Source organism: Megalobrama amblycephala, linkage group LG23, assembly GCF_018812025.1.
Source record: "Megalobrama amblycephala isolate DHTTF-2021 linkage group LG23, ASM1881202v1, whole genome shotgun sequence".
NCBI lineage: Eukaryota > Metazoa > Chordata > Actinopteri > Cypriniformes > Xenocyprididae > Megalobrama > Megalobrama amblycephala.
Window position 1 is genome coordinate 4,389,774 of NC_063066.1, and position 20,153 is coordinate 4,409,926.

General features: G+C 34.9%; 1 protein-coding gene across 2 annotated transcripts in view; it reads right to left on the bottom strand.

Annotated features, from left to right (window-relative positions):
* Positions 1 to 20,153, bottom strand: part of slit3 (slit homolog 3 (Drosophila)) — a 216,629-nt gene that overhangs the window by 34,602 nt on the left and 161,874 nt on the right. For both annotated transcript variants that reach the window (XM_048175935.1, XM_048175934.1), the window contains exons 16-23: positions 19,181 to 19,255; positions 18,532 to 18,675; positions 14,409 to 14,552; positions 9,060 to 9,223; positions 6,109 to 6,244; positions 2,629 to 2,697; positions 1,783 to 1,854; positions 1,549 to 1,620 (exon numbers count right to left, since the gene is read on the bottom strand). In XM_048175935.1, the coding sequence (XP_048031892.1) occupies positions 1,549 to 1,620; positions 1,783 to 1,854; positions 2,629 to 2,697; positions 6,109 to 6,244; positions 9,060 to 9,223; positions 14,409 to 14,552; positions 18,532 to 18,675; positions 19,181 to 19,255 (876 nt within the window). The remainder of the gene's footprint in view (positions 1 to 1,548; positions 1,621 to 1,782; positions 1,855 to 2,628; positions 2,698 to 6,108; positions 6,245 to 9,059; positions 9,224 to 14,408; positions 14,553 to 18,531; positions 18,676 to 19,180; positions 19,256 to 20,153) is intronic.

The following is a 20,153-nucleotide window of genomic DNA, read 5'->3' on the forward strand; positions in this document are numbered from 1 at the left end:
GCGCGTTTAACATTTCTGTGCACACGGGGTGTTGATAACCTGTCCTGCCCAGAGACACAAAATACACCACCCAGTTCAATGCTGAGAGACATCTGAGGTTGTTTCGTCAACTTTATTACTAATTGCAAAAGTGAATATACAAGTATCTCAGGAAAATTGTCATTTTCATATCAATTTTTAGACGTGCCGTGCCATCTCAAATCACCATTAAATCTGTGGTAATAATGATATTTTAAAAATATAAACTCAGATTTGTCCTACTAATTTTATATCTAACATTTTATGTTTCAAAAATACACATGCATAATATTTACCACTTTTTACATAAGACAAACTGGTCCCACTTTATATTAAGTGGCCTTAACTACTATGTACTTACATTTAAATTAATGATTTGATACAATGCAATTATTGTGTACATACATGTTTTTACATTGTACTTATATTTGAAAAAACCTGCATGTAATTGCATCTGTAATTAATTTCTGTAATTACGTTTATAATTACACTGTTGACCCATCCTTAACCCTTACCCCTACCCTTAAACCTACCCATACCACCAAAGCTTTCCCTAACCTTACCCGTACCCCACCTCAATAGCAGAAAAAGTGTTTTGCAATTCAATATGAACCCAATAAGTACATTGTACTTATTTTTTGATGTAAGTACATCGTAGTTAAGGCCACTTAATATAAAGTGGGACCAACAAACTTAATTACAGCTCTATAAAAATGTTTTGTTCACAAGTGATATTTACCTTGAATAAGGACAGGCATAATTTGAGGGACATACACTACTGTACCATTTATTAATTAATTGATTTTATTAGATTGATCATAAGTGACAGTAAGGATGTTGATAATTTTACAAAAGATATCTATTTCAAATAAATGTTGTAATTTTTAGCTTTCCATTCATCAACGAATGCTAAAAAGTGTCACGGTTTTCACAAATAAATAAATAATAATAATAATAATAATAATAATAATAATTCGCAAACTTTTCAAAGTTAGTGTTATTTTCACATAATAAATTTTGAAATTAATTATGTTTATTTTACTGTTTTTATACTTTTAAATTATAATAGCAATAATTCATATTTTATAATGGCATTTCATAGTTTAAGAGTGAAAGTTTGAGTCTGGGATAAGCGTAAAATAGCAAAAAATAAATTACGAAGGCATGGTTAAAAGTTTCCAAGACCATTTCAAAGTCATGTAACAAAAAAAAAAGAAAAAAAAAAAAAAAAGAGGAAGTTTAAATCAGTTAGTTTTGATAAAAAAAAAGTTAACCCATGGGACTTAAAAGTGCTCTTAAAATCTATTGCTTTGTTCCTTCAGAAGTTGCTGATGCTGTGAACGTGTTGTTCTTAAGCTGCTTTGTTCAGGCACTGTAATCTCCTGAAGTTAAGTTCATAAGGCAGGTTATTGGGATCTCAGAGAGGTGTTGTGGTGCATGGGGAGTTTATGCGTGTGTGTGTGAGAGAGATTGATGTGGCTGTGCAGCAGATCACTGGTTCACCAGGTAAAAAACAAAAGGGAGTCTTACAGCAGGCGGAGAGAACGCAAGCCATCAAATGCATGAACCGGGACACAGCGAATCTGATTATAGCTCAGGATACTGCAGAGAAAGAGAGAGAATATGAGTGAGATGACAAAACAGTCATTTAATGTCAACATCTGTCAACAAAAATTTTTTAGTCAGTATGTTCACATGACAGCACTGACAAATACATGTCGACATAGAAACTGTGTGTGATTGTTGGATTATGGTGTTACTAACAGGGTGGCGAGCTGCGTCATGTTGCTGAAGGTGAGAGGGGCAAGAAGACTAATGCTGTTATTACTGAGGTCTCTGCAGAGGAAACACACACAAACACACAGCAGATTCAATTACACACCCTCACAACAAAGTCTACAACATACCTTCACAATCCTGGCCAGTTTACTCTTAGAAAAGACATTTAATGTCAGATAGTTTTAAATAGAGGTGACAAAACAAATATATATATATATATATATATATATATATATATGTGTGTGTGTGTGTGTGTGGGATATTATATTATACTATGGGATGGCATATTGGTGACTATATTTTAGATAAAACTTGGCCAATGCTCATATATAGATTCTAAAATAATGCAATAAACATAAAATGTTACACAAAACATCCTAATGTACATTATTGACAACAAAAATGAGCAGAAACCTATTAATTTAAATAAAATATAATAATACTGGTATGTGATGTGTCAAGCAGAGATTTCTGAGAATGTTATTTATCCAAAGCGTGCTTTGGTGTTACAGTGTTATTTCACTGCATTTCACTGTAAACTATATGACTATTCATGGCATTCACTTGAAAAGCCATACATTGTTGGTAAGGTAACTTACAGTTAATCAATTAAGACTTTTTTACTGTAGCTTTTTTTTTTTACAGTGTAAGATTTGTACTGTATACTATACAGTGTATAGAGGTGCCTCGTATTTCCTAAAGACTTCAGGAATATAAATGGGAATGCTTAAAACACACATACAAATGAATACATTCAATGCACAGTAGGTCCCGTTGTATGAATGTATGTGCCAAATGAATACATTCAATAAAAAGAGGAGAAATACATACAGCAGAGTGAGTTGTTTCAGATTAGGAAGCTCTTTGGGCACGGACGTGAGGAGGTTTCCTTCCAAGTATCTGAAACGGTAAGAAAAATCCTGTTAACAGACAAGTTTACAATACTCAGACAAACTACAAAACAAAAACAGATTTCATTTTAAATTTCATTTCATGCTTATAAATCAATTTTAAATAAAAAAAATTAGACTTATTACCACAAAGTGGCTCTAAATGCAGAGAAATTACAGCGAGCCGCCTTGCTGTTCCTGTTCAGATCAGAGCTAAAGATCGCCGCTGAAGTGTAGCTGCTTGCATTGCTTATCTACAAAATTCATTCTTTCATCCTTATTTTGCCACTTTTTGATGTGCTAAAAGGTGTGAGAATGTCAGCAGACCAGACCACTGCGAAATGAGAGGACACAGATAGATGGGGTTTGATAGGGACTTCAGGGTCTGCTATCAAAGCGAGCTGATAATGGGGTCTGTCAGTGGACAAGAGTACCGTCTTCAAAACTACAACACAGGAGACGAGGTCAGTCCTTCTGGAGTCTTCCTGTACAATCCAAGAACAATTACTGTCCTTTTGCTGAAAAACCAACAGAAACAAGGCACGATTTTTCTGCTCACGACACTCGGTCTCTCTTTGTCACTTATTTGCTATATTGTGATGTCCCTTCTCCTCTTAGTCTCTTTCATCTTGTTCTGTTGCTTCCCTCTCTCCATCTATCGCTCTCACTCTCTGTTTTAGTGTGTCAGCAGTTCTGTGAAGGCACTGTACAGCAACTCACTGACCCTCATACAGTCTGAGCTGGATCACGGCCTGCACGTCACATGACATGGGCTTTTTTATTCTCTAAAAATGGGTATGTTCAGAAACTGTATTGCTCATGGCAGGCTGATTTACATGAAGACTCTTGAGTAATGGAGGTCAATACCTGCCACTGTCAAAGATGTCAATAAATCCAATGATAGCTTGAGGTTGTGTGATGCAGTGTATAAAACCATGAGATATTACCACTGTGTCCTTGACACACCTCTTACAAGACAGATTGCTGCTGTAATACATTCACAACATCATTCACTCACAACTTTAAAGTTAACTTGTTTGCTATCCTTTTGGATTCTGTAAAAGAAAGACACCCCAGTCTGCAGGAAATGCCAATCAACAGTAAGTTTGTATGCTTTTGTAGTTATACATACTCTCTCTCCTCTTGCCTACATTCATATTTTGAGTGTGATTCACTGGCCAAATAAAGAGAAAACATAAAAAATAAAGTTAAAGATAAATTTGACTGATAGTATTATTTATATATTTTTTCTAAGGGCCTGTTTACACGACACTGTTTTCAACTAAAAACTTAAAACTTTTTATGCATTTGGCCGTTTTAGGGGCCTGAAATCGGAAACTTTTGAAAACAGGTTTCAAAGTGCAAGTTTTTAAAAACAATATTATTTCTGTGCATCTTTGTATGTCTCTGTATTACATATTTTAACGATCTAAGCGCATGGCGCAGGTACACTTAGGGCGTGTCCGAATTTTTGCTAGTTTAATGATGGAAAAAATGGATGGCGCGCCAGGTGCATGCTCCAAAAAGTGTTGTCCCAAGTCTCTTAATGAGTAATGGGTGTGTTTTGGGAGTAACATGCAATAAACCAATCAGAGTCTCATCTCCCATTCCCTTTAAAATCAGGTGTGCTTGCACCATGGTGGATTCGCTATTTACATGGCGGAATATAGACACCCTCTACCTGATGAGTCAGTTTAAATACATGTGTGTATTGCCATGATTGGTCAAATAATTAGCCAATTTCATTCGTCATTAAGGCAAATAGGTAATTCTAATACATGCAATGACTATCACATTATGGTACTGTAGGCATTTTTATCTTTATGTACACATTAGTAATCTTTTACATTGTAATCCTTTTATTTGTAATATTTAGCATATTTGTGTGCTGCTGCACGTCCCTGTGTGTGTAACATAGGGCTGTACGATTTATCACCATTTTAGCGCACATGATTTGGCAAAGGCTGCAATTATTTTATGCGCAGCTTGTCAGAGCTGTACAGCTCTGTGATCAGTAGTAAATGCTTCTCCATCTGAAAGCCAGAGGGCGCTCTCCTGCAGAAACTGCAAATATGCCCTGCTGCCGAAGTAGAACACGCACCATTCCAGGAAATCACATACTATCGCTGTAACTGAATAAACAGAAGATTGAAACGCTTTGATTGATTAAACATGACTAATGAACACACGACTGCCTTATTCTGTGTAAGAAGCCACATCATCTGACAGAAGGATGCTCAACTGTTGTTATGAAGTGAGTTTGGAGTAAAAACATGTTATTAAATGTTGTCTTTTGTTGGACAAGATGATAATAAATGCTTCTCATGTTTGGAAAGATGTTTGACGCATGTTGCTCTTTCTAATGCACATTATAAGCAACTCAAACTCACAGTGCTTTCAGATGGATTAGCATTTGGAGCCATAGTTCATTGACAAGCCGCGCATAAAAAATAATCGCTGCTTTGCGATTTCATAATCGCACTAAGCCAAATCGTTTAAGCGCGATTTAATTTTTTTTTTTTTTAATCGTCCGATTAATCGTGCAGTCCTAGAGTAACAAGCATGTTGTGCACTTGCCTATAGGCGCATACACTAGCATGACTGGCATTGACTGTGGCAGATTTTTGTTGGTTAATGGTACAGTCGTTTTCAGTTGCCTCAAAATAGCAACACGCCAACAATGCACCTGAACACACCTCGTTTTCAGACCAGCATACCCATGGGTGAACAGATGGGCACGAGTGCATTTGCTATTTAAACAACGTGGCGTTGGAGGTGAAAATGATAACTGCATCAGGCTGAAACTAGCAAAAAACACTTGCGTCGCACCTGCCATCGCATTGCGCCGGGTGTATGATAGGGCCCTATAGGTGCATATTGTTTCTTTATAAAGTGACGTCGCCAACTACTGGCCTGGCAGCAGAATACGGTGTTTTTAATTGTTTTCGGGGATCCATGTGAACAGGGACCATTTTGACAACGCTGGCACCTGTATGTGTAAAAAACGCAAAGGAAAAACTTTTCTGTTTTTAGTACATTGTTAGTACATCAATTTCTATAGATATCACAATAATATAGTTATAATGAATTCTTTAGGCAATAATAATAGTGTTGTGAAAATCTGATATTGTAAAGCATTTGTTCTAGTCTTGTACAAACACATAGTATGTGAATCTTTTGTGAACTAAATCTGTCACTCCCATCAATCAATTTGTCCGACACTGGATCGAATCTCCATCTGGATTAATAATGCAATTAATTATTATTATTATTTTTTTATTTTTATTAACTAAACTGACCAAGTAGAAAAAGAAAACTGGATGTGACATTGCATGAACTTTGAGGAGACAAAATTCACCAGTCCAGTACGGTCCTAAAGTTAATAAGTCAAAAATAAAGGGAGTCAGAAGAAGAAACTCACAGTTCGGTTGTATCTTTAGGGATGCCCTTAGGCAGGGAACGCAGCCCTCGGTTACTACAGCGCACCACTGTGTCCGAGCATGTGCAGGAATCCGGACAGCGAGGGGCCGATGGCAGACAGATATTCTCTTCCGTACCTGAGAGAAAAAGACATGCATATTTTATGCTCCTTTACATCATGCAAGAGAAAAATGTAATATGTGTTGCTAACAGATCTAATATAGAAACTCATCAATTCTTTAAAAGGGAGAAATGGAGGACGGAAAAAAGGGGGAAAATGGATGAAAGAGCACAGGTGCTGTGTGCACCGAACTGCATTGCACCCTCTCTGAAAATAGCCCTTTCTTCAATGCGTTCTCCAAACATGGGGATCATTATTACAGCGCACGCTCACTCATAATAAGTGATACAGTGCACAGGAGTTTAAAATCAGCAGCTAAATATTGCTTTTGGCCTCGCTTGCTCCACATTTCCTGCAAGTAATACTTGTAGCCTCCTCCCGAGCTGCTTTCATCCAAGCTCTGTAAGATGCTATCTGTAAAATGCTGAATTACCCTGCAGATTAAAAAGAAACAGTGAATTAAGCCATTAATGGGAGGTAATGGAGACTGAGAAATGCTCCAAGAATAACTCACAGACCGAGTCTGGAAGGGGGAACGCTGGACCTGGATGTGCCTGCAAACGCAGAAGAGCCAAGGGGGCTTGTTTTACAATGACTGGACTACTTCAAACAACCAAAAATATCTTCCCGTAAATCAATTTAGCTTGACTTTGTTACTCTAACTCTAATTGCAGAGCACTGAAATAGCTAGATGTTGTGGTGGTGAGTTTTTTGGAGCTGAAGTGACGGCGCCCCACACAAGGAGGAAGAACGAACGGAATAACAACACATGAGCCCTGACAGACAGCCTCTTCTAACTAATGGACCTCGAGGAAGGGCGATTTCTCTCACTCTGAACCTCTTTATTTCAAAGTGCTTCGCCGTCTACAGCTGAGCAGGCTCTCTTAACACGATATTCCCTGAAGTCCTGGAGCAGCAAAAGAGCTGTTTCTACACTAGCTTTGACAGGGAGGCCTTCTGAAACACAGGATCCCGTCCAGACAGAAGCCAAACCGCAGTTTCTTTTTCTCCATTAAACTTTATGTCAGTCTCGAGAGGTTCTGTTTTCCCTTGTCTTTATGGACACAAGTTCTTCCCTATAAAAACCAGAGTGGGAGAAGATAATGTTTAGGCCTCCACGCTCAGCATTTAATTTGTCCTCGTGGTGCCCTCTCGGTGCGGCCTTGTGGGAAGTTGGCCGTGTGTGATTTACCCTGACGCTGGGAAGCAGGGAGACGGGGATGAAGGTGTGGGAAATCCGAGGAGATGGAGCGTAGAGCAAGCCTCGGTCTGGAATGGTGTCTGGAAGGAGCTGATTCAGTGGCCTGATCTAAGCAGTGTGATTTCATGGGAACTGGAGATGGATGTGGTGTGGATGGCACAGGCTACAGAGCAAATAGTAGCTGAGGTTTGCAAACCCTTATTCAATATCCTGACAACGTGCCTCTGGTTCATGATGAACAGCTTAAAAGGGTGTGTATAACCTCTAAACAGGGCAGTGTGGACACAGAGGAGTAGAAAAAGAGTATAAAAGAGATTCAACACTCTATAGATGGAGACATGGGAGCATAGATTGGTACATTTGCATTTTGCATAAGCCATGTTCAATGTAGTTGTGAAAAAAGTGATAAACCTCTTTCAGAGAGTAATTAACTTCGTATATACACTGTATATTGTATAGGACATTAACACCCGCCAAATACGAGTGGATTTCAGCAGTGGCGTGTAACGCAGTCACTCCTATAGCCACTTTGGCAGGTTGAATTTTATATATAATATATACATTTTTCAATTGTAGTTTTTTAAAAAGGCGTCTGAAATAATAAACGAAATGCAATGTAGTGTTGTCAAAAATAGCGATTTTTCAACCCATATCGATACTGAAATATCATAAAAGCACTTCCAATACTCATTTTCCACAGAATAGAGACACGATACCAGCTGCTCTTTATATCATTGGTGTTACAGGGCTTACATTTCAGCATGGAATTGCGCATAATTTTACTCATTCCCGCAGATTTTGTTCTCACACCCAAAGTGCGGCACATAAAGCCACCTCTCAGTACTAAACTGAGTTCTTTTTCACTGCTTATTGCACTTAAACAGTCATATACACACAAAATAATGTCAAAATGCCAGCATTGGTGAGTATTCATGTAAACACAGTCAGTTATGTTTTAAGTGAACATAAACAGTTGAGAAAGAAAACGCATGTGTAAAAGTATAATGGATCAGTGCACAAGGACTTAAAGTGACAGCAGCCTAATAAACCTGCTGCCAAATTATCAGATAATATGAAAAATATCTATATGTCAGTTTTCCCCATAGTATCAATGTCAAAACTGAGTGGCTAGTAACTTTGGAAAACCACTAGTCACAGAGTCTGGTTAATGCAAAAAAGTTAATGTCAAGCCGTGATTGTATAAATGGAGTTCATTACCCTATAACTTTGGGTTTTATTGTACATTAGTCTATATATTTATATCTAAATCTATATATGGATACAGATTAATCCCCAGTAAGATATATTTCTTAAGACAATTATATCATAAACATAATATAATATATTATACATCATTATATTATTATAATAAAAGTCAATACATTCAACTATTAATGATAATAAATCACTTGCAATTAACAGGTGTGCTCAAAGTTAATTTTGGACCCTGTTTACAGTGATCGCACCACAGTTAACGGAGTCAGGCTATTCATGTTGCTTTACTATGGTAAAATCACTGTAATGCACGACTTGTTGTGGTTTATTGCTTTAATGCACTCTTTCATGCATCCATCAACAGAACAAACAGCACATATCGTGCAAGAGGAAGTGTCCCAAAAGAGAGTTATACCGTCACAGGAGAAATCAGGCATGGCTACATCCTGTATAGGGATCTCCTTCAGGAAGGCAGGTTTCTGGCAGCGTGGGTTTCCACTAACCACCCTGGTCTTCTTAAGCCACAGTCCCAGCCAGGCTAAGTGACAGTCACACACGTAGGGATTAGACAGCAGGTTACTGTACACAAACAGAAAGAAAACACAATCCTCATTACTATATAATTACAATGGAAAGCAATCAGCAGGGTTAAATTACCACATAAACAACCAAACTTCAGCCCATTTAACACAGCAGGAGAACTGCATGGGTGAATTTGCATTTAAATAGCAATTCAATTCAATATTATGACTGTGATGCGACCTGCAATGCTGACAATGTTCGACAGCAACTTTTGCATTAGTTATTACATGTTATTACACTGCTATGAAACTGTTATAACGGCCACTAAAAAAACAAAGTGCTTTAAAAACAAAGATTAAGGCTTAGACACATTTTGGACCCATCAACCAATGGCTATTGGGATTAGAGGCTTCAGAATCAACTTATTGAGCCATTTTTCATCCATCCTCACTGAGTTCTGAAAATTCAGCTGGTGGCACACAGACCTAAATCATAAAATTGTAGCCTTGAGTTGAAAGCATCACCGGCAATGACTCTAGAGGGCCCACCAGGGAACCGGTTGACGGCCCATTCAGATGGCCGTCTAACTGATGCATTGCTGAAACACACGGGCAGGAGCAGCCGTGCTAGTACAGGCACAGAGGAACTCTTTAATACAGTAGGAAATAGAGTAGCTGAGAGTGTCTGTTACACTACAGCCTGCGGGATAAATTAATCGAGTGTGCTGACCTTCCGCTGCTTTGCCAATAGATGCTTTGCAGCTTAACACGACCCTATATCCCTCACCAGAAATGTGTTTGCCTTTAATTATTCCTACATTACTTTCTGTACATGAGGGTACACTATTAAAAATAAATGCAATTTTACAGGTAATGGTCTTTTTTCCCCGTTTTGTCATTATACAATAAAATACCTGTTGTTTTACAGATATTTTCTGTTATTTAAATTTAAAAGTCCACTATTAAATTTACATAGAATTGCTTATATTTTGGTATTACATCGAATTTCTGTGTAATTTTACATTAAATGTTGATTAATATTTTACAGATTTTTTTTTTTTAACTACAGTATAACTACAGAAATCTGCAGTCATTCAACATGTTTTCTTAGCATTTAAGATAATATGTGTTGATTAAAATGAGGTTTAATATAAACCTGTGTCCCTATATATATTATATATTATATATTATATATTAGTATTAACCTTGTGGAAAAGCTGCTTGTGATTCGTCATGTGACTTTCATATCACTGTTTGTTATTGGTGGTTGTCAGTGTATTACAAAGGTACAAAACAGATGTTAACACTTCATTAGGTTGGTAAATTAACATTATATGAATTACATTAATAAACCTGTTGCACCTGCTGCCAGAAAATTACCTTTTTTTACAGTGTAGGGCAAAGAAACACAAGACAGGTTGAGAGAGAGAACATTTGCTTTGGGAATGATATCACAAACTAGATATTAAAGACTACTTATCCTGCTAAATTTAATAAATGGGACATAGCTGACAAAACACATAGCTATTTTTACTGTGATAATCACAAATGTGAGCACACAAAAGTAACCTCTGTCCTGACTGCTCGCTTTAGCCCTGCAAACTCTCCTACCGGAAACACTCTCCCGCTCTGCTCTAATTTTGGCAGAGGTGGAGGGATGAATGATGGAGTGAGAGAGAAGAAGGAGGGAAGTGTGCCCAACATGCCTGCTGCACTACTGTGGGAAGAGAATAGCTGGGGAGGCCTTACTCTCTGTCTCTCTCTCTCTCTCTCTCTCTCTCTCTCTGTCTCTCTCTTTCTATAGATATTTTTAGCTGCCCTGTCCTGAAATGGACATGGCTGTGTCAGCCGCTGGGTAATTAGAGAGCTGGCAAAGCAAAGAGAGAATGAAAAATAAAGAATCTGAAAGAAAAAACAGCACGACCGACTAGCCTTATGGCATAAGAAGTGAGAAAGATTTGAATGTGTTGTGCAGGTTCCAGTAATAAAGGTTTCGGTAAAATTTTACTTAAAGCCTTTATAATGTATTATAAAGGTATTCATAATGTACTTTATAATATATGCATATATTTTCATACATAACTGTAACCAAAGTTAATTAAAGTAAAAGCATTATAATATTTACAGATTCCTTGTTACATCTGAAAATGGTTGTTTTTCATGTGTTTTAATGCATTATACTTTCTAAAGGTGTGTTCAATGACTACATAAGTATTATAACGTATTATAATTATTCATGAGACCATTATAAGGCATAATTCATTCATTAAAAATATTTATAATGCATTATACTGTATATAAAGGCTTTAAGTAAAGTGTTACCCAGGTTTTTTTAAGTCCACTTAGCTGAACTGACACAAATGAAGAATACACTGTGTGTGGAGGAAAACAAATCATGGATAGTGCATTTATTCATTATACACAATTATATTTAATTAAATAATTGGACATATTATAAAATAATATATATATAACAAAATAAAACACGTGAAAACAAGTGAAACAAAAAGCAAAACACAAAGCAGAGCAAAAAACAAAACAAAACAAAATAAGGGGGTAAAATAGTTGGAAATAAATATTATATAATTATAAAATAAGTAAATAAAACACAAAGCAAAACAAAAATCAAACAAAAAAAACAAACAAACAAACAAACAAAAACAAAAAACAAAAATAAAAGCAGAGAAAAAAACAAAACAATGTGATACAAAAAGCACACAAAGCAAAGCAAAAAACAAAACACAACACAACAAAACAAACAAAAAACAGTGTACAAAAATGATCGTGATTTTAACGGTAAAAGACTGTAAAAATGCTACGGTGTAAAACAGGTAATTGGTTTACAGAAAGTTTCCGTACTATATACGGTGAATAACTGTAATAGATTGAACTGTACATTTAATGTAATTTTACAGTAAAATACTGTTAAATTTACAGTTTTTGGAAGTTAAAAATAACAAGTCATTGTATAATTTACAGTGAAAAACTGTAAATTGACATTCCCACAATTCCCTGCGTGACACTTCACATTCGATGCATTTTCGTTGAAATATCTCTCTTTCTTCTTAGTTTTTTCTAATCAGTTATGTAAATTAGTGTTTTAAGTTACATCTAATTTTGTTTAATAAATGTTTATCGCATTTTTGAAAATGTCATGTGTGTTACCATGATGGTGTTTAGTGTTTGTGTGAATGACACTGTACTCCTTCTATATATTAGTATTAATCATCTCAGCTTGTGGAAAAGCTGCTTGTGATGAGCTTTGATTCATCATGTGACTCTCATCACCACTGTGTTTGGTGGTTGTCAGTGTATTACAAAGGTACAAAACAGATATTAGTACTTCAATAGGTTGATAAATCAACATTATATCAGTTAATAAAATACGTTTTTTACTGTAAATTTCTGGCAACCACAGCTAAATTCTTTTTTTTTTTTTACCATGAATTTAACTGATTTTTTTTTTTTTTTTTTTTTATGGTGTGTAAAATAAACAGTTATGAACTGTAATTATTATAGGGCTGTCAAACGATTAATCGTGATTAATTGCATACAAACTAAAAGTTTAAGTTTGCCTAATATATGTGGGTGTACTGTGTGTAATTATTATGTACATATAAATACAAACACATTCATGTATATATTTGAGAAATATTTACAAGTATATGTATTTATTTATTTATTATATATTTATATAATTTATATTATATATAAATACAAATATTTTGTACATAAATAACATATTTCATAATAACATAATATATACATTAACTTGTGTGTATTTATATATGCATATTAATTACACACAGTACTCACACATATATTATATTATTACAATATAAACCATTAAATTAAATGGTTTTGAACTGTAAAATAGACAGTAAACAAAGTGCAATCCTGTAAAAACCTAAAATGTTGCAACTGTATTTTTACTGTAAATTTCTGGTAAGCACAGCTGCCATTTTTTTACCGTAAATTTTACGAGGAATTTTTTTTTTTTTTTTACAGTGTAGCTGTGGTATAGTGGTAAGCTACAAAAAGCACTTGTAGGGTTTGAGAAGTTAAAGTTGTTTATGCCCTTGACAGAAAAGATGTACATTACTCTGATTGGATGACTTCATTGTGTAAATTCTTCCTGTTGTTTATGCATGCTAAACTTGATTAGATGTTCAGAAAGGAAGGAATGACACTCCATGCAAATCAGAACAGTCTGAGAGTCTCTGCTCACATATTTCAGTTAGTAGGCCGGGTTCACCCAATGAAAAAGAGAACCATGTGTATTGTAGCACGACGTAACGTGTGCCAGGAATACAGCCTGATATGATAATTCAAATGGTTACAGATGCTCGCTGTGTTGGCAGTCATCATTTCCATTTTTTTTTTCTTCAAAATTATGATTCCACCAGAAGTTATTTTGAATGCTTAACAGCATCTGTTTATCTACGAACATCTGTGAGATCTCTTTCAGTTTTCCGCGTTGATCTTTCTCTTTCTTGTCGTTCCCTCAGGGCTGTGACACACTAGAGTTCATTTTTTTGTTTATCAGTTCTTTGTTTACACCCCCCGCAAAAAGCTACGCAGATATTAATCTATATTAAAAATGTACCGCACATCATTTTCTCCAGCTGTTCCCAATTCTTCTGCAGCATACAATCAAAAGCAAAAACGACACGGCAGAAGAATTAATTCCTTACATTTGCCTTTGTAAGGACATCCTCATTGCACAAAATTTTAGTCCATTTTTAGACAGCAGAGCAATTTTCCTTTTTAGCCATTTTTGAATAATTCACCCTGCCCCGGGGGGCAAGCCAAAATGTTTTCATCTGAGGTTCAAGAACAACCGTTTTCAACCGAGACAAGAAAACATAACCTCATAATTTTGAAAAACATCTGCAAACAATAAGATTTTTTTGCCTGAACCACATCCTCATCCGCTTTGCATATGAAGATATAATAGGCACTTGATTGGTGGTGGTGCGTGACCCGATAGACTGTGTTTGACTTCCTGCGTCTTTGTGAATTTTTGAACGAACTCGTTCGTGGGTTTGGTACGAACACAGCAACTTCAATGAATAGTTTTATGAGGCAGTAGAGATAGTTTCGCTTTAAATTCCTAATTCTTAGGTATTATTATTTCAATTTTTTTAGCAGTTGATTATGAATGCATAACTGATAGCGTGAACTCATGACACAGACGGGAATGTGTGTGTGTGTGTGTGTGTGTGTGAGGGTGGAGGACTCACATGGTGGAGAGGGAATGCAGGGTGTTGAAAGCTCCAGGGGCGATAGTGGAGATCCGGTTATCATAGAGGGAAAGCAGGCGCACGGAGCTCAGGCCAGTGAAGGTGGCGTTATCCACACAGCTGATCTGATTACTCCTCAGCATCCTGATGGGAACACAGAGGCAGGTTGGATCACATTGACTCTGACAGACAGCAGCACACAGCTCACGGGGAGGGAGGACCATAGGGTTTATGAGACCCTATGGCTGCTGTAATGCATTAAGTCAGTGGTGGTTTTATGGTATAATTGCTCACATGTCAATTTGGGAACATTAAAGGTGCCATCGAATGGAAAATTGAATTTACCTTGGCATAGTTGAATAACAAGAGTTCAGTACATGGAAAAGACATACAGTGAGTCTCAAACTCCACTGTTTCCTTCTTCTTATGTAAATTTGATTTGTTTAAAAGACCTCTGAAGAACAGGAGAATCTCAACATAACACTGACTGTTACGTAACAGTCGGGATCATTAATATGTACGCCCCCAATATTTGCATATGCCAGCTCATGTTCAAGGCATTACACAAGGGCAGCCAGTATTAACGTCTGGATCTGTGCACAGCTGAATCATCAGACTAGGTAAGCAAGCAACAACAATAGTGAAAAATGTCAGATGGAGCAATAATAACTGACATGATCCATGATAACATGATATTTTTAGTGATATTTGTTTTGTTAGCATGTTGCTAATGTACTGTTAAATGTGGTTAAAGTTACCATCGTTTCTTACTGTATTCACGGAGACAAGAGCCGTCACTATTTTCATTTTTAAACACTTGCAGTCTGTATAATTCATAAACACAACTTCATTCTTTATAAATCTCTTCAATAGTGTGTAATGTTGAAGAGCATCATTGATGTCTATTCACAATGTTTTTGAAGCATTGATCATTGTAGCCAATCACAGACATATCTGATGAGTGAGTGAATACAATGGCCAATCAGAGATGTTTACGAATCCGCTCAACAGTGCACAAAGCATCACATTTTTAAAATTTCGACTAGGTACCAAAGTCGGTACTTTTGACAACTCTATTGTAAACATTTAAAAATGATGTATATATATATATATATTTTTATAAATAACGTTTTATTGGCTACATTATGATTATGATGACAATTATATATTGTCTATACTCTATATAGGCTACATTTTAAAAATCATTATATTTTTATTATATTATATTATATTATATTATATTATATTATATTATATTATATTATATTATATTATACTATATTACATTATATTATATTATGTTATGTTATATGATATTATATTATATGTAACACTTTACAATAAGGTTTCATTAGTTAACTACTTTAGTTACCAAATTAACCTTATTGTAAAGTGTTACCATATTATTATATTATATTATATTATATTATATTATATTATATTATATTATATTATATTATATTATATTATATTATATTATATTATATTAATTATATTTTATTATACTATATTATATTACATTATATTACGTTATATTATATTATGTTATATTATATTATATGATATTATATTATATTATATTATATTATATTATATTATATTATATTGCGTTATATTATATTATACTATATTACATTATATTACATTATGTTATGTTATATGATATTATATTATATGTAACACTTTACAATAAGGTTTCATTAGTTAACTACTTTAGTTACCAAATTAACCGTATTGTAATGTGTTACCATTATATTATATTATATTATATTATATTATATTATATTATATTATATTATATTATATTATATTATATTATATTATATTATATTATATGTAACACTTTACAATAAGGTTTCATTAGTTAACAACTTTAGTTACCAAATTAACCTTATTGTAATGTGTTACCATATTATTATATTATATTATATTATATTATATTATATTATATTATATTGCGTTATATTATATTATACTATATTACATTATATTATATTATGTTATGTTATATGATATTATATTATATGTAACACTTTAAAATAAGGTTTCATTAGTTAACTACTTTAGTTACCAAATTAACCGTATTGTAATGTGTTACCATTATATTATATTATATTATATTATATTATATTATATTATATTATACTATATTACATTATATTATATTATGTTATGTTATATGATATTATATTATATGTAACACTTTACAATAAGGTTTCATTAGTTAACTACTTTAGTTACCAAATTAACCGTATTGTAATGTGTTACCATTATATTATATTATATTATATTATATTATATTATATTATATTATATTATATTATATTATATTATATTATATATTATATTATATTATATTATATTATATTATATTTATGGACTACTCAAAAAAAAAAAAAAAAAAAATCATAATTCAGCTGGCCCTGGGTCTAATAATGCAAAAGCTGTAGATTTTAGTGCATGCTAATTATAATCAGCTTTAATGAAACAACATAAGTCCTGGTTGAGTCTAGTCTGAGATTGTAGTAAACAAGTCTGTGTGTGACGATGATCTCGGAGCGATCTCGGCCTGTGCCGTAACCATGTGCGTCTGCTCTCTGAGATTCTGTCTGTGCAGCAGACGCGGCCGCTGAGGCAGCTCACTGCTTGACAAGATAAGATGAGTTTGTGTGCGTGTGGATGGGGAGAGGCGAGGTGCCCAAAACAATCAGGGTCTCCTAAAGGCCTTCAGCAGCACAAACAGGCTAAATGCAAACCAGAGTCTGCCGTGATGAAAACCTGAAAGCAGCAAATTCGGCATTAAACTCTGACAAACAGGGATCTGAGACGAGCAAACTCAATTTGGACACATACTCCTGGGATTTGAAAGCCACTAAATCCAATATTGCAGGACCATGATTCCATTCATTTGCTCCTATGCACTCCTCTCTCTCCAATTAAGCTAATTAGAGCGGCAGCAGACCTTAGGAAGGCTTTTTCTAACCACCAGGCTTCAGAATATGCATTGTATTAGCATCTTTGTTCCCGGTAGCAGACCAGCATAGGGGACGTCTATGCCTGTTCATTTCTTAGAATAACTTCATGCGGTCAACATCTTGATTAAACTTGACGATCACAGTTTGGTTTTTGCTGAGAGTAGGCAATTTTTCTTGAAAATTTGTTTCTAAATAAGCCTATAAGTGCAATTCCTTAGAGCACATTTCCAATGCCGTAACTAGTGTTTGTGCATTTATATTCAGAGTTGAGTGAATATATGAATGTGAACATGGCTTGGAGACTTGTCTTCATTTTAATGAGCAGGATAACAGGAAAAGCAGGGTTGGTTTTTGAAAAATGAGCTTAAAGGGATAGTTCATCCAAAAATGAAGGTTTTGTCATCATTTACTCACCCTCATGTTGCTCCAAACTTTACTTCTATTGAACACAAAAAGAAAAGATTTTTTGAGGAAAACATTCCAGGATTTTTCTCCATATAGTGGACTTCACTGGGGTTCAACGGGTTGAAGGTCCAAATATCAGTTTCAGTGCAGCTTTACATGATCCCAGACGAGGAATAAGAGTCTTATCTAGAGAAACCAAAGGGCATTTTCTAGAAAAAATAAAAATTACATACACTTTTTAACCACAAAGGCTCATCTTGCACTTGCCACGCATTATGTAATCACGTTGGAAAGGTAGGCCACAGTGTTTACGAAGCGAACATGCAAAGACTAAGTCAAATGAGCTTTTGTGATTAAAAAGTATATAATTTTTATTTTTTCTAGAAAATGACTGATCGTTTCGCTTAAAAAGACCCTTATTTCTTGTCTGGGATTGTGTAGAGCTCTTTGAAGCTGCACTGAAACTGACATTTGGACCTTCAACCCGTTGAACCCCAGTGAAGTCCACCATATGGAGAAAAATCCTGGAATGTTTTCCTCAAAAAAAAAGACAAACATCTTGGATGACGTGGGGGTGAGTAAATTATCAGGAAATTTTAATTCTGAAGTGAACTAATCCTTCAAAATAAAGAAGAAAGAAACTCATACAGTTTTTGAACAACTTGAGGGTGAGTAAATGATTACAAAATTTTAATTTTTTGGGTGAACTATCCCTTTAAATGTGAACCGGTGGCGATACTCACAGTGTTTTGAGGCCGCTCAAACCCTTGAACATCCGTCCGCTCACTGTTTGGAGCTTGTTTCCAGTCAACAGGAGCTCCAAAACACCTCCGGCCCCATCAAATGCCCCCTCACGGATGTCCCGGAGTTTATTATTACTCAAGTTTCTGCAAACACAGAATTCAAGAAAGCATCAACTCCTCTGCGCTCTGACGCACATGCACTTTTAATGTGTCTCAAATGCACTATTTATTACTTTGACAAATGGCAGAAAGCACAGGTTGCAATGGTACAGTGGAAATTTCTTTGTTTCATCATATAAATAGGTTGTGGTTGTATCCTAAACACACGTTTATGATGATTCACAGCTTAATTTTAAACCATGCTACAGTAAAATGTAAGGTCGGTCTTTTAGATCTGCCCAATTTATAACTGTGCTAGATAGTAAGCAATTTCATGCATGATAAATCACCAGTCTTCTTCCTGAGCGAATACCGCTTTTTTTCAATTTTGGAGTGAGCTGCAAATATTGCCTGCCAGTAAATCACTGCATGCTTTTGCCCATTAGGTTGGAATATTCCAGAAGCTTTCTCTGCGTTCATACAAAGCTGAATTTCCCAAATACGGCAATGTCATTCAGCAGCCAAAAAGAAGAAATAAACCCGTTCGTACATCTTGCGCAGGTTTGGGAGCTTCTTGAAGGCTCCTGTAGCCTCTAGGATGGGGATTTCATTGTCGTTCAGCCGTCTGGAGTAGAAAGAGATCGGGAGACAGAGGTTAATAGTTCAAGAGTAAGTAGAGTCCTCACAAGGTATAATAATAGGATTAAGTCTCACAGCAAAAAGCACAAGTAAACCTCACTGGAGCATGTAGGAGTGAGATGGAGACAAAAGAGCTAAGGATGATGGAAAAAGATGATTATCATTCAGACCCTGTCTCTGTTTCAGTCTTCAAGTCTCTTATGTGGGAGACGCTGTATAATTAGGACTGTGATGTCATCGTAATGAAAAATCAGTATCGCTCTCTCTGGTGTGGATATGTTACTCTCATCCACATTCATCTGTCCCTCATCACCGGTGATCTCAATATGAAGGACGTACTCAGACACTTCTGCAAATAATAACCGTGGATGTGGAAGACGGGCTAATGGGCAGATGGCGTATTATGGAATGACATGATACCAGGGGTTTAAAATTTTTTTTTAAAAAAATAAATAAAATAAAATAAAATAAAATAATAAAAAAAAAAAAAATAAAAAAAAAATAAAAAAAAATAAATACATAAAAATAAAAAAATAAAAAAATAAATAAAATAAAATAAATAAATAAATAAATAAATAAAATAAATAAAATTAAAAAATAAATAAATAAATAAATAAATAAATCTGAAATATAAAATAATAAAATAAAATAATAAAAATAAAAATGTACCGAATTAACATTATTACTATTTCATTGTGCTTTAAACACTGATTGGAATTTATATGGAGATAAATTCTAGAGGTGTGGTCACATTTATCATTGTTCAGCTATTTTCCAAACGCTAATTCCAGTAATTTCAACAGGAATTTACAACAGGTGAGGCAGAAAATGCTTCATATATCACTGCACTATTGACAAATAGACAATGGACCTTTTTTGTCTGC